The sequence below is a fragment of the Acomys russatus genome, chromosome 11 (assembly GCF_903995435.1).
Source record: "Acomys russatus chromosome 11, mAcoRus1.1, whole genome shotgun sequence".
Lineage (NCBI taxonomy): Eukaryota > Metazoa > Chordata > Mammalia > Rodentia > Muridae > Acomys > Acomys russatus.
Window position 1 is genome coordinate 53,121,897 of NC_067147.1, and position 14,491 is coordinate 53,136,387.

Consider the following 14,491-nt stretch of genomic DNA (forward strand, 5'->3'; position numbering starts at 1 on the left):
TGCAGCTGGGCAGTCCCACACAGCCCGTGCTACTCACCTCATTCTCATGCTCCAGGTGTGTCCTCCCTGTTACCTCTGGTTGGGCTTCAAGACCCCCAGAAGAGCTGCCCCGAGAAAGCACAGGCAGCCCAGCCTCACCCAGCCTGACCTGTGACACAGGTGTCAGCAGCGAGTCGCTTGTGTGTTCTTGCTTCAGGGCCTCTTTATCCTGTTTCAGGGGGTGGGAATGGTGTTTATTTAGGCAAACAATTAAGGAGTTGGAGGCTTAAAGAATCGATTAGCATAAAAATCTAAGCCATAGTTCTGTCTCCTGCAGACTGGGTAGGTTGCACACACCTGTGCTTCCTGGGCATACCTGTACTCAGTGCACCTCCAGACTACATGTGCTGGGCACAACTAACTGAGCTCATCCTAGGCCGCGCTGGTGAAGAAAGCCAGAGGAGGTGTGACTAGACTCTGCTGTGAGAAATTCCTAGTAATTATTGAACAGAGTATGTAAGTGGCCATAGGCTAGTACCAATCTGAAAAGTACAAGGAAAGAAAAAAAAAAAAAGTACAAGGAAAGTGACAAGAATAAGACATGTGGGCTGGAGAGAAGAGCACTGCCTGTTCTTCCAAAGGTCCTGAGTTCAATTCCCAGCAACCACATGATGGTTCACAACCATCTACAATGAAATCTGCTGCCCTCTTCTGGCTGGCAGGTATTACATGCAGCCAGAACACTGCATACTAAATAAATAAATCTTAAAAAAAAAAAAAAAAAAAAAAAAAGAATAAGACATGTGGACAATATATCCAAATGCCAAACATTGATGCCTGAAAAGGGCTTCGAGAAATGGAGAGACGGTTTAGCAGTTGACAGCACTGGCTGTTCTTCCAGAGAGCCCAGGTTCGATTCCCAGCACCCATATGGCAGCTCACAACTATCAATAATCCCAGTTCCAGGGGATCCAATGTGCTATTCTGGCCTCCAAGGGCATATGTGTCTGTGTACACACGCGGGCAAAATACACATACACATAGAAGATGGCAATTCTCTTTATAAAGGCTTTAGAGAACACTTACATGGTATAAATGCTCTCAAAATGTTAGGGAGTAAAACAGCTGGCACACAATGCCAAGGAAGTGGTCTGATGTGGGGAGGACAAATGGGCATTTCCTATCCCTTACTAGCAAAAAAGTGCAGTGAATTCAAGCCAAAGAATAATATTACAATAGCCCTAGCCTGAGCTACGGGAAGGACAGGAGGAGGGCAGGAACCCTGTAAGCACAGGTCAAACAGGAGAATTCAACAAAACAACAAAACAAACACAAGGAGTGGCAACAGGCAGGTGCCGGTTCCTGTGGAGACCCAGTTCCCATTAGCACTTCTGAAAAAGTTCACATCTGACGAACTCATGAGAACTCCAGGACCACCCTGCAGGCAGGATTGGGGTCTCCCTCAAGCTACTGACTACTGAATAATATTTCTCTTTGGGTCTTACTTTCTAAGCAACTTTTTAACCTATGATGACAAAAAAACAAAAAAACAAAAAACCCCGAAAACTCCTATCTTTAAGTCCTGACTAGAAAAGAGAGAGAGAGAGAGAAAGAGAGAGAGAGAGAGAGAGAGAGAGAGAGAGAGAGAATTGATTCTAGGCAGTGAGTTGGCTGTATCTTGACAAAACCTGCCTGCTGCCCTGAAGCCACTAGGGACATCTGTCCAGGCCTACTACAAGGTCCAGAGTACAAGTCCCTTCCTTAGTCTCATGCCACATGCCCGTACATACCTCTACGCGTATGACCTGACCCACAAAGCCACATGACACACCCATGTTACACCACACCCAGCTTAGTACTTGACCCCGACTAGGACATGCAGACCTTTACTCTGAGTTCTTCCATGTTTTTTTTCTGCCTTTCCAGCTCTTCCTGGAGCTCGGCCATTTGCCTTTGTATGTTGATATTGGCCTCCTCAAGACGTTTAATTTCTTCTTCTTGGATTAACAATTGTTGATCTGCAAGATCTTTCTTTATGATTAATTCATTAAACCCATCTAATTTTTCTCTCAGTTTTTCTTGTAATAATTCCACCTAAACATAAAAACAAATGTATAAGAAACCTAACAGACAGCTAAAAAAAAAAAAAATCTTCCAGCTGGGTAGTAGCACACGCCTATAATCCCAGCACTAGGGAGGCAGAGGCAGGCAGATCACCGTGAGTTCAAAGCCAGCTTGGTCTACAAAGTGAGGACAGAACAGCCAAGGCTGCACAGAGAAATCCTGTCTCCAAAAACCAAAAAAAATAAAAAATAAAAAAATTTAAATCTTCCAAATAAAGCAGCCAATAACAAAATCAACTAACAAGGGCTCTGTTGTTTCTATTCTCGGTGCTCTGTGAGGCCTGCAGGCAGATCAGAACAGACTGCTGAAGAAGGCATTCTCTCTTGAGGACACACGCAACCCCCGAACAAAATGAAACCCCAAGTGTATGAGTAAAATAAAACTTATTTTGACAGAAAAGAAGGGAACACTACTTCAGCAGTTCAAATAAAAAGAGCGTGACAAGAAAGAACCTACGAGAAATAACAAGACTGAAAAATGCCCAGTCGTAAGAGGTAACACGTAATTTCAGTTATAGAATAGGCGCCTGAAGCTTCATGCCACATGCCACAGCCTGGATCAGGGCTCGCCTCCCTTCAGTTCTTCCTGGAAGCAGCAAGGGGACCGTGACCTCGTGACCTGACAGCTCGCTATTTATGACACCTGGTTCTTCATGTGTCAATGCTGAACTGCATCCTGCCACCCCTACAGGGCTGCACGGTTCTGTCTTTGCTCTGTTCAGGGGACTCTGAATGCCCGGGCTAGGCTGCTCTGCCGCTCATCTCACCCTTTCAGGATGGCTCCCCGGGCTAGGCTGCTCTGCTGCTCACCTCATCTCTCTCAGGACAGCGCCTCACCTGCTTATTCTCACTCTTTTTTTTTTAAGTTTTTCAGATTTTAAAAAATGTGAATATGCAGGTTTTCCCCGTATGTATGTAAGTACACCATAGGTGTGTGTGCCTGTGTCAAAAGAGGGTGTTGAATCCTCTGGAACTGGAGTTACAAATGGGTATGAGCCACCATGTACAACATCTTATTTTCACTCTTAAATTAAAAAAAAAAAAAAAAAAAAAAGAGGGGGCTGGAGGGATGGCACAGTAGTTAAAAGCATTGGATACTCGACCCAGGTTCAATTCCTAGCAGCCATATGGTGACTCACAACTGTCTGTAACTCCAGTTCCAGGGGGTCTGACACCCTCACTCAGATACACATGCAGGTAAAACACCAATGTATATAACATAAAAATAATTTAAAAGATTAAAAAAAGAGTTGCAGGAAAAAGGGGAAGCGGGGGTGGGCACAGGCAGTCAGAGGTAGAGGCAGGTGAATCTGGGAGTTCAAAGCAAGCCTAGTGGGTTACAGGACAGCCAGGGCTATTTCTCAAGAAAAAAAAAAAGGAATGAAGAAGGACAAAAGGAAGGGAAGGAAGGAAAGAAATTAAAAAGAAAAAATTTTCATTTATATTTTGCATGTGTGTGGATGTTTGCACCACATGCATGCAGTGCCCATGAAGGCCAGAAGAGGGCATCAGATTCCCCTGGAACTGTAATGGATGGTTAGTTGTGAGCTGTCTCAAGGATGCTGGGAACTGAACCTGTGTCCTCTGGAGGAGCAGCCGGCACTTGTGGCTGCTGAAAAAGCCGTTTTCCAGCCCCTTACTCTCACGCTTACTGAAGGTCCTTCCTAGCGTTTGAATGACAGCCTCTCCCTCCCTCTGAAGTCCCACAGCGCGTAGTCTCTATATATCATCCCTATAACACTTGTCTGATGCTGTCTCTCCCACCTGGAGACCCCATCATGGCCTTGAAACCCACCCATTGTACTCAATGTCATCCCCAAAGGGAATTATGTGTTATGTGTCATCTTCCATTCTGGTTCAATGGCTGCAGTTCTTGTTTTATATTCAACATGTAATTCTATGGAAACAAACTTATGGGAAGGTATCAGGAGGCATGTGGTACTGAGAGGCTGCAAAAGGGTCCCACAGCATCCCTTTAGTACAGGGCTGAAGAGCAGGACTCTAGCTCAACAGAGACCTAGGTCTACTCCTCACGACTGCATGGGAACCCATTCTTTCCTTGAAATGAGTTTAATTTTGAAAAACGCGTAAGCAAATCAACCACAGCTACCTGGGACAAGGGGTTGCAGACCGCCACAGCCCCAAACGAAAAGCACAAAGAGCGAGCAAGCAGCAGGGCGGGCACGCACAGCCCCAAACCACCATGCAGGGTGAGAGAAAGCTGTGCTAGGAAGCTGCAAGCCATCCGCGGACAGAAGGGACCAAAGCAGAGAGATGCCGTCATCCTACCTCCTCATCTAGCTGTGCACTCTGCTGTTTCCACATCCGCGGTAGGCAAAATGTAAAGAAGAACAAAGCTTTAAAATGTTGCAGTAGACAGTTACCCACAGATGTGGGACACAGCAGCCTGACCTACCTGGCTGTCGCGGGGCCCGGGAGGCCGTGGCCGGGCTGCCTGGCGGAGCTGCCCCTCCAGCCGCTGGATCTCCTGCTGGAACTCTTCACGCTCATGCTCGCGCTCAGCAGCCTGCTCCTACAACCGGAAGCCTCATGTGAGGACCGTACTTTGGGGGGGAGGGGACATGTGACAATGCCAAGGAATGAGGCTCCAACCGCATATCACACGTGTCCGCTGACCTAGTAACAGCACCTCCGTCTTTGCCATGGTCAGTTTTTCAAAGTGGGGCTCAGGGAAGTAATCTAACAATAAACTGCAAAGGAGATATAGATCTCTGACGAAGTCACAGCATTTTGAAACTGTTGGGTAAGAAGCCAACGTAAGGATGGAGATGGCTTTGCCTTCTGTAGAAATAGGCTTATGGACACTTCCTAGGAAGCAAGCACACAGCTGGGCTGCCAGAGGTTTCTCCAAAGACCATAGGAGGAAATGTGGCTCTAGGAGATGCCAGAATATTCACTTAGAATCACCTTCACAAAATGCAGGCAGGTTGCAAGCAACCACCACAGTCAAGGTGACAAGGCCCATTCATCTAAGTAAGCCTTACACAGCCAGCCTGCAACATGACAGTGTGGAAGAAGCTATCCCTGCTCTAAGACATTTTAGTGATGTGAACAAAAGAACTTCTTACGTCCATGAACTGCCGCTGGCTACGTAAATGCTTGTCTAGGGCAGCCAGCTGCTGCTTCAGGGTGGCCACTTCCTCGGCCCACTGGGCACAGCCCCGGTGCTGCACAAGTTGGTCCTCCAACTCCGACTCCAAGACTCGCATCTGGGAGAGCATGGTGGCGCGGTCCTTCTCAGACTGCTTCCTGGCCTCCCACTGGTCTCTGGTAAGAGCTTCCACTTCCTTCTGCAGTGCTGGGGATGCCAAGCAAAGAGATATGGAGTCCTCCTCCCTCAGGGCATGGACTGCACCAAGGAGGGCTCGTGAAACAAGAATGGTGATTTGTCAGTGCCAGGCCCTGGCAAACTGCTCATGGGACCCCAAACCGGAACGGCAGAGGACTACTCAGGAAAGAGCAGTCACATCAGCTGACCTCTGAGGTTCTGGCATGATCCCTGGGAAAATGCCAAGCCTCATCTCTTCTCCCAAACCCTTGCCTCTGCAGAGTTGTGACAATGGCGGCCTGAGCCAGCCTGTGTCCACACAGACTTTGAGCCCACACCCTCACACACCTACAACTCTGTAAGATGGTCTCAGAAAGTACAACTTACTTCTGAAAACAAAATTCACACCTTTTAGTTTAAAAGGGGCTAAAATTTGACGCCTAACATGAGCCAGGAGTAGTGGTACAAGCCTTTAATCCCACCACTTGGGAGGCAGAGGCAGGTGAAAGTGTTTAAGTTCAAGGCTAGCCTGGTCTACATAGAGTTCCAAGACATCCAGGATTACATAGGAAGACCCTGTCACAGTTGCCGCCCCCCCACACTCCCCAAAAGTGTGTCTTGGCAAATCAGCAATATGCCATAACATTCTGAAATTGTTGTCTGCATGTGCGGTCGCCAACACGGAAGCCAGCGTGAGTTAAAGCCTCACTCTGCTGACAGCTTAGTGCAGAGGGGAGCCAGCAGCTCCGGAGAGCAGTGTCAGGACTGTGACGGACCTCAGAGAAGACAAACAGCAATTACGAAACCAAAACCTGGTTTAAATAACTAGAGTTAGGGTTTGCACGTTGGTCCCATGGAAAATCCAGGTTCAAACTTACTTGCCAATGTGAAGCCGCTCTGAGAGGGCCTCTGGGCTATAACTACCCTCACGGATGAGTTTCCCTCCAACAAGAGGAAAAGAGGGTCCCTCTCTTGGCTCCTCAGCTTTGTGCCACAGGCATCCGAGGCACCATCTTGGAAGAGGGCTGTGCCTTTGGAGGCACACACCTGCCAGCACCTGGGACTTGCTGGCCTCCAGTCACCAGTCTCTACTGGTTACAAGTTACCCAGGCCAGAGCTGGGGTGATGGTGAGGGCTTGTCGCCCGTGCTGTAGGTGCCAGGTCTGATCACTGGTACCACAAAATAAACACACGGATAGTAACTCATCCTCAAGGGCTTCAACAACGCAAATGAAGTAAGGCACCAATAGAGGGCCCCGTCTAAATTGTGAAACTACAGATTAGCAAGCCTCTGGAACAAAAGGTTCACTAGTGACAAATCCTGAGTGATTATCAAAAGGCAGAAATATGAATTTAATTAATTAATTTTTTTGAGGCAGGGTTTCTCTGCAGCCCTGAGTGTCCACTCTGTAGAGCAGGCTGGCCTGGAGCTCAGACATCCACCTGCCTCTGCTTCCCAGGAGTTAGGATTAAAGGCGTGCACAACCGTCCCAACAAATTTCATAAATTCTTACTTTCATTTGACGAGCACTCAAAACTCGATCTTTCCTGACAAACTATTACCATGAATGTAACATTCTCAACAAATGTCATGCTTAGAAGTCAGCAGTTATAGTAACCTGTCCTTAAGCATGCAGTTATAACAACGTCATTTACAAACTGTCATTAAGGAAGAGGATTTAAGCTTGGCCAGCAGGCACTATCTTGTCATGAAGAAACACACAGGCCCCTTTGAGGCCCGATGACAGCACCTTCCATGTCACCTCAGTGGGGGGGCCATGGCTTGGGAGGGGGGCTGTGGAGAGGGGACCTGATAGGAAGTCAAACAAGGCCTAGAGCCAGAGGCAGGCCCAGCCCCTCCCCAGTGCCAGGAGCTCTGTACAGGGACCCGACCCAACAAACAGCGTAACGGTTAAAAGGCATCAATTCTTGCCAAAACAGCATAGACAGGACTTGCAATTGTGGAAGTCATCAAAGAAAGTGTAAATATCACTGGAACATTAAAATGGGATAGTTCTGCCAGTTTTTTATGAATATTATTAAAGGTTATAATATCATTCAACAATTTGCCAAAAATGCTCTAAAATGTTTTTTCCTCTTAGTAAGGTGAAAGATCTGATGCAGACATATAGTACATCATGCAGATCGCACTCTTTACAGACCTGCATCCTTGTGTGCTGCAGGGACGGGAGCACCTACAATGGGAAAGAAAGCATCACAGAGAGAGAAACCAGCCCCACACCCAGAACCAGAGAGTAAGCAAAAGCCAGCAAGCAGCTTTCAGGCAGCATGCGGGCTGCGCAGCCATGACACCGCTGGCTGCCCTCAAGTGGGCATGGAGCCTAGTACCCAGGAAGTTCAGGAGTTCATTTCAGAGAAAGCAGGGAAAAATGAGACTACCCGCAAAGCAGCCACAACATACGCCTAAAGAAATAAAGAAATACCCAAGAGAAATGAGGCAGCATGGAATTCTCAAGAGCCCTGGGACCACTGGTGGCTTGAGGTAAGCTCAGGTGCAGTGGTGAGAGAGGCTGGCTGGATAGGAACCAATTCAGAGCCACAACCCCCCGGTGGAAGGGTAAAGAAACGAGCGAAAATTAAGGCTGGGTAACCTATTTCAAGTGAGTTCCAGCCTAGAAGACCCCAGAGAAGTTCCAAGAGCTTGCCAGTGACAAAGCCCAATGGAGAAGAGATTTCCTGAGAGCAGAAGGCCAAAGACATGTCCTTGGGCTGGCCCAACCTCATGCTGGGTCTCTGTCTGGAATACATAGGCACGACCCAGGCAAAGTGCTGCCCAGAACATCAGGCCACATTCTGGTGACTGCCAGAGACAAAGAAGTAGAGGAAGAGCAGTGGCAGCCCCAAAAGATTCCCAGAGAAACCCAGAGTAGGCATGTGGGCCACTTCTCAAGGCTGCCAAACGGTCCATGGCCTCTGGGACTTGGGACTCTACCTGCTGCATCATGGGTAAGAGAACGCAAGGTGTCCAGGGACAGGATTCAGGCACAGGGTGTGGCAAGAAGGGGCCAGCTCTTGAGAACTGATCCAGAAAAAGAGACCTAACAAACAGCAAGACGCTTCACTGAATGGGCCATGAATAGCGAGCTCAGCTTACACACATGATGGGGACAGAGGGAAGCAGGCTGCAGCGATGCTTACGGCCTCAGGCATCAAGGAGGAGAACTGGGCACAAGGGTCCCGCTGGCCCAGCTATTTCCCACAAAAGGAAAACCAAAAATAAAGGTGTGGAGAAAATGTACGGGAAAAGAAGACACAGAGGGCAAGGCACACACAGAAGTGGAATCCAAAATAACCTGTTAAGTCACTGTAGGTTTCTTGTTTAATCCATTTTCATTTTAAACATTTACAGCTAAAATACCTAAAAAAAAAAAAAAAAAACCCCGGCTGGACATGGTGGCATGCTATAATCCCAGCACTCAGGACTCTGAGACAGGAAGACAGCTAAAAGACTAGCCTGGGCAACGCAGTAAGACCTTGCGTCTCCAGGAAGTAAAAAGATCTGATGAAAGTATGTGATGGCTTAAATCTTTGATGTTTCCTCAAAAGCTCCTACGTGGACAGGCGTGATCCCAAATACAGCTGTGCTCTGGGAGAGGCTGTATTTGACGCTCTGGCCTCATCAGTAGATGAACCCTTTGGTAGAGTCACAGCGCAACGACTTGGGGCTGAGCTTTGCTATAAAAAGGAGATCGCTCTCTTTCCTGCCTGACTGCAGTGAAGTGAGCAGCCTTCCTCTGTTACACACTCCCACCATCACAGGCTGCCTCTCTGCAGGCCCAAACCCCAGTGGGCCAAGAACTCACGTCTGAAACCTCCAAGACCAGGCAGGAGCCAGAAGAAACTTTCCCTCATTTAAGCTGTTTATCTCAGCTTATCCCAAGACAGCCGGCACAGATGCCCTACTTAACAAAACTAACACCAGACACTTATTTCCTTTTCCAGACCTTGATACATTTAACCAGCTGTCCTACTGGCATGTCCTTCCCTAGAGGCACAGCTCATTAGCAATGTCATTCAAGAAGACCACTTCCCTCTGGACCACTGCACGACAGCTGGATGCTGCCTCCTACCCAGGTGTCCTTCCTGAGGCCTGAGCTTGCCATAAAACATCCCACACAATCCTGGAACCTTCCAGACACACCTCCTTGCTTTGTCTGCATTTCCGTCTCTGCAAAGGCCAGGTTTCCATGCAAGTGGGGATCAGTCGCTGCACCCCCAATCCCATTCAGCCTTCCACGAGCCACATTTCTCACCAGCTTCTCTTTCTTTTCCTTCATTAGTCAAAGTTTCCTTCTGGTTCCACAAGAGCGAATTTTCCTCCTTCAGAGTAGCCAGCTCCCGGGCTGCTTGCTGCAGCTGCTCCCGCAGGCTCTCCAGCTCCAGGATCAGCTGCTGTTCCGACTCCTCCTTTCTGCCCAGTGCCTCCTGCAGATCGGCTTTCTCCACCTTGAAGCCTTCCAGGAGACCTAAAAGACAGGCCAAGTGCAGCGAGGCACGCCAACCCACCAACCCGTGGGCACGGATGACAGAGACCTCTGGGGGCCCTGGACAAAACATTGATGTGGTTTGTACTGGAAGGTCGGAGCAGGTCCCTCCTGGTGAGGAGGCTGGGGTGAATAACCCTCAGGGAGGGAGGCTGCTTCTCCACACAAGGCCTCATCCCTGACGAGAACTACGCAACAGCAAGCCCATTCGTCTGTGCAATGGCGCCGAACAGCATCCGTGTGCAGAATGGCCAGGGCAGAGCAAGGCACCACCTGATGGCTGAGAGATGGCGTGCTAATGGTACTCCTGTGACACTGACTCACAGCAGTCATTCCAGAGCCTTCTATAGCACAGCGAGTGACAGCAGGCATTCCGGGGCCCTGTATAGCCCACAAACAGGCCCATCATCAACATGGGTTCCCTGAACAACTTACAAATAAAACTGTCTCTGAGGGGCAGAGCTGGTACCTCGCCCTGACAAGGTCTGCTTAGGCATTCTGCTGTGAAGGCCTTGCTTCTCTCACTTCCCGCAGGAAGGTCATTATCTGCGTCCATGCCTAACAGGGTCAAGGCAGGATGCCACCCCTAGTCACACAGTGTGCCACTCACCCTCTGCCGTGTGCAACTCCAGTACCAGCCCATCCTTGGCCGCACTCTCCTCCTTCAGGCGTTCCAGCAGCTCCTGCTGCTTCTGCATCGCCTGCGCCATCCCCTCATTCTGATGACGGAACTCTTTCTCAATACAACAGTGGAGCCGGCGTGCTTCCTCCAGCTGTTGAAATACATTTGAGAATCACAACTACATCTAAAAAAATACAGAGAGTATGAAGAGGAGCAGGGAAGGGGAGGGGAGAGGAGCAGGGGGAGGGAAGGGGAGCTTAAGTGAGCATCAGTAGAATTCTAACATGCTGAGAGCCCAGGGTCATCGCCAGCAAAGCTGGTGCTGAGGGACAGTGCCATGGCAACAGAGCAGCGTCTATAAGGCTAACAGTTCCTCCTTAGGCATCCCCTCCTAGCAGCTGTGTCTCATCTAGGGCTTCCAGGACACTACAGGCCTAAATGGGCCTCTATCTGCATAGTCCCTACACAGCATCCAGGTCCAGCAATGGTTCACACAGAAACACTTTGTTAACGGCTAAGCTAACTTCGGAAACAAGAATCTCATTTATTGCTTTCCCCATCTTCATATTTCTATTTCATACCATTTCCAATTACCTACAAGGTTCTAAGAAATTAACAAAAAATTCCACTTCTTAGTGATAATCTCCAAATATAAACCATTAGTATGCAGTAAAGCGAAAAAAGTGGATTTGCAGGTTTTAGTTGTTGGTGGTATTGGTTTTTATTTTAAAGTAAGGTCTCACTATAGCCCTGACTGGCCTGGAAATTGCTAGCAGACCAGGCTGGTTTCCCAAGTGCTGGGATTAAAAGTATGTGCTGCTTTTGAGACAGGCTCTCATCCAGCCTATGAAACAGAAGATGACGTCAAACCCCTGATCCTTCTGTCTCTACCTCCTAAGTGCCAGGATTACAGGCATGGGCCACCATGGCCAGTTTATACAGCTCTGAGGATCAGTCCGGGGCTTGACCAATGGACCATACCCACAGTGCAGAACTGTGTTCTGACGCAGTTATATGAACCACCATCCTAGCTGTCGCTCTCACCGGACGCTTCCTTGAGAATTTTAGTCTAGAAAGAGTTCGGCTAGAGAAGTTTACATGAAAGCGTGCTCAGCACGAACAGATTAAAGTCAGCAAGGGAAAGCAAACAGCATCCAGAAAAGATTGGGGGTTCTGCCTCTAAACACCCAGCGGAAGAAGGGATCCTGGGAACACCCACAGATTCAGGTCAGGCTACTCACCGTAGCCTGGGGGCTGGAAGGAGAATTAGAAACACCAAAGAGACTGTGGGAACAGAAGCATCCATCCAGCTGTCCGTGCAACCCTGTCTAGTCTAGCCCTTGTCCGGTGGCCTCTGCTACGGGGCTGGGGCCTCACCTGTTTAGAAGAGTCCAACGCCATCTCCAGGAGGCCATCCACAGCCGTGCTGAGACTCTGGTAGACTGTCCTAATCGGCTGCTCGCATTCCAGGGCATTTGCAGGGCTCAGGAAAAAGCTTTCACATACATGACTGCTAATTTCAGACACTGACGATGTCTCTGCCCCTTCAGGTAAAGTTCTGTCTACCTCTAGGAGACCCTCGTCAGACCACATATCGCCAAGGGCTGCAGCTGAAAGATAAGCAAATGCAGATACCCACATCCTCGCTCAGTGAGCTCGCTACCCAGTTAGGACTGACCTGGGGTGCGTGTGTGTGTGTGTGTGTGTGTGTGTGTGTGTGCGTATGTATGTGTATACATGTGCATGCACAAGAGGTGGGAGTGGGGGAGACAGACAGCTTACTTCCTTAGCAAAAATAGCAACCAATGCTGAGGACCAGGATCCTTGTCCTCCCAGAGTATGAGAACTGACAGGGAACAAAGCTGCTGGGGGCGTTCTCTTCCCAGATACCCTGGGAAGACGGACCCTAGCAGGCAGCCCATCTTGGTGCATTTACCTGCTAACTGGGCATCGCTCGTATCTGTAGCATCCACATGGTCCAGGAGGAAGCCCACACGCTCACTGATTCGGCTCTTTAGGGTCACAGCTGCCTTCAGTGTTTCTCCAAACAAATCAAGCAGTCTTCTCAGAGCATCTCGGAGTACTTTCCTAAGATAGGAAACAACTGTCTGTCATCAGAGCCATTCTTGGCCCTTCACAAAATGCTAATCACATGTTCACAATGTCAAGTAGAGTCCAAAGTCCCAAGACAGTGTCACAAAGGTCACCATTCTCTGACCTTCACACTAAACTAACACAAGAAATGCCTTTTTTTATTTTTATTTTTTAAATTTTTTTGAGGAGTGGTAATTGCAGGGAACACAATAGGACTTGATACTCTGGTAAAATGTGAAGAGCTGTTAAAGTGTCAGGTATAGATAATTAAGTCTTTAAGACTAGAGAGCAACATGGTGAGTGTTTCCAAGCCCCAGGTGTCAATGTGCACAGAAGCCCCACAGCAGGCAGTGTGCAGTGTGCTGTAGGGAAGCAGCAGTGTGCAGTAGGGAAGCAGCAGTGTGCAGTATGCTGTAGGGAAGCAGCAGTGTGCAGTGTGCTGTAGGGAAGCAGCAGTGTGCAGTGTGCTGTAGGGAAGCAGCAGTGTGCAGTGTGCTGTAGGGAAGCAGCAGTGTGCAGTGTGCAGTAGGGAAGCAGCAGTGTGCAGTGTGCTGTAGGGAAGCAACAGTGTGCAGTAGGGAAGCAGCAGTGTGCAGTGTGCTGTAGGGAAGCAGCAGTGTGCAGTGTGCTGTAGGGAAGCAGCAGTGTGCAGTGTGCTGTAGGGAAGCAGCAGTGTGAGTGTGCTGTAGGGAAGGCAGGCAGTGGTGCAGTGGCTGTAGGGAAGCAGCAGTGTGCAGTGATGCCTGTAGAGAAGCACATGGTGCTGTAGGGAAGGCAGTGTTCAGTATGCTGTAGGGAGCAGCATGTGCAGTGTGCATAGGGAAAAGCAGTGGTGGCAAGATGCTGTAGGAAGCAGCATGTGCAGTGTTGCTGTAGGGAAACAGCAGTGTGCAGTGTGCTTAGGGAAGCAGCAAGGTGCTGGGCAGGGAAGCACAGTGTGCATAGGGAATCAGCAGTGTGCAGTGTGCTGTATGGAAGCGCAGTGTGCAGTGCTGTAGGGAAGCAGCAGTGTGCAGTGTGCTGAGGAATCAGCATGTGCTGCAGGGAAGCAGCAGTGTGCAGTGTGGCTGTAGAGAAGCAGCAGTGTGCAGTAGGGAAGCAAGACAGTGGTTCAGTGTGCTGTAGGGAAGCAGCAGTGTGCAGTGTGCTGTAGGGAAGCAGCAGTGTGCAGTGTGCTGTAGGGAAGCAGCAGTGTGCAGTGTGCTGTAGGGAAGCAGCAGTGTGCAGTGTGCTGTAGGGAAGCAGCAGTGTGCAGTAGGGAAGCAGCAGTGTGCAGTGTGCTGTAGGGAAGCAGCAGTGTGCAGTGTGCTGTAGGGAAGCAGCAGTGTGCAGTGTGCTGTAGGGAAGCAGCAGTGTGCAGTGTGCAGTAGGGAAGCCAGTATGCAGTGTGCTGTAGGGAAGCAGCAGTGTGCAGTAGGGAAGCAGCAGTGTGCAATATGCTGTAGGGAAGCAGCAGTGTGCAGTGTGCTGTAGGGAAACAGCAGTGTGCAGTGTGCTGTAGGGAAGCAGCAGTGTGCTGCAGGGAAGCAGCAGTGTGCAGTGTGCTGTAGAGAAGCAGCAGTGTGCAGTAGGGAAGCAGCAGTGTGCAGTGTGCTGTAGGGAAGCAGCAGTGTGCTGCAGGGAAGCAGCAGTGTGCAGTGTGCTGTAGAGAAGCAGCAGTGTGCAGTAGGGAAGCAGCAGTGTGCAGTGTGCTGTAGGGAAGCAGCAGTGTGCAGTAGGGAAGCAGCAGTGTGCAGTGTGCTGTAGGGAAGCAGCAGTGTGCAGTGTGCTGCAGGGAAGCAGCAGTGTGCAGTGTGCTGTAGAGAAGCAGCAGTGTGCAGTAGGGAAGCAGCAGTGTGCAGTGTGCTGTAGGGAAGCAGCAGTGTGCTGCAGGGAAGCA

At 49.4% G+C, this 14,491-nt stretch overlaps 1 protein-coding gene across 1 annotated transcript in view; it reads right to left on the minus strand.

The window, feature by feature from the left end:
• Pcnt (pericentrin) overlaps positions 1-14,491 on the minus strand; it is a 109,614-nt gene that overhangs the window by 49,323 nt on the left and 45,800 nt on the right. The window contains 9 exon segments of the mRNA XM_051153263.1: positions 38-208; positions 1,870-2,073; positions 4,392-4,412; positions 4,519-4,635; positions 5,192-5,421; positions 9,666-9,878; positions 10,507-10,669; positions 11,896-12,128; positions 12,455-12,606. Of these exon segments, the coding sequence (XP_051009220.1) occupies positions 38-208; positions 1,870-2,073; positions 4,392-4,412; positions 4,519-4,635; positions 5,192-5,421; positions 9,666-9,878; positions 10,507-10,669; positions 11,896-12,128; positions 12,455-12,606 (1,504 nt within the window).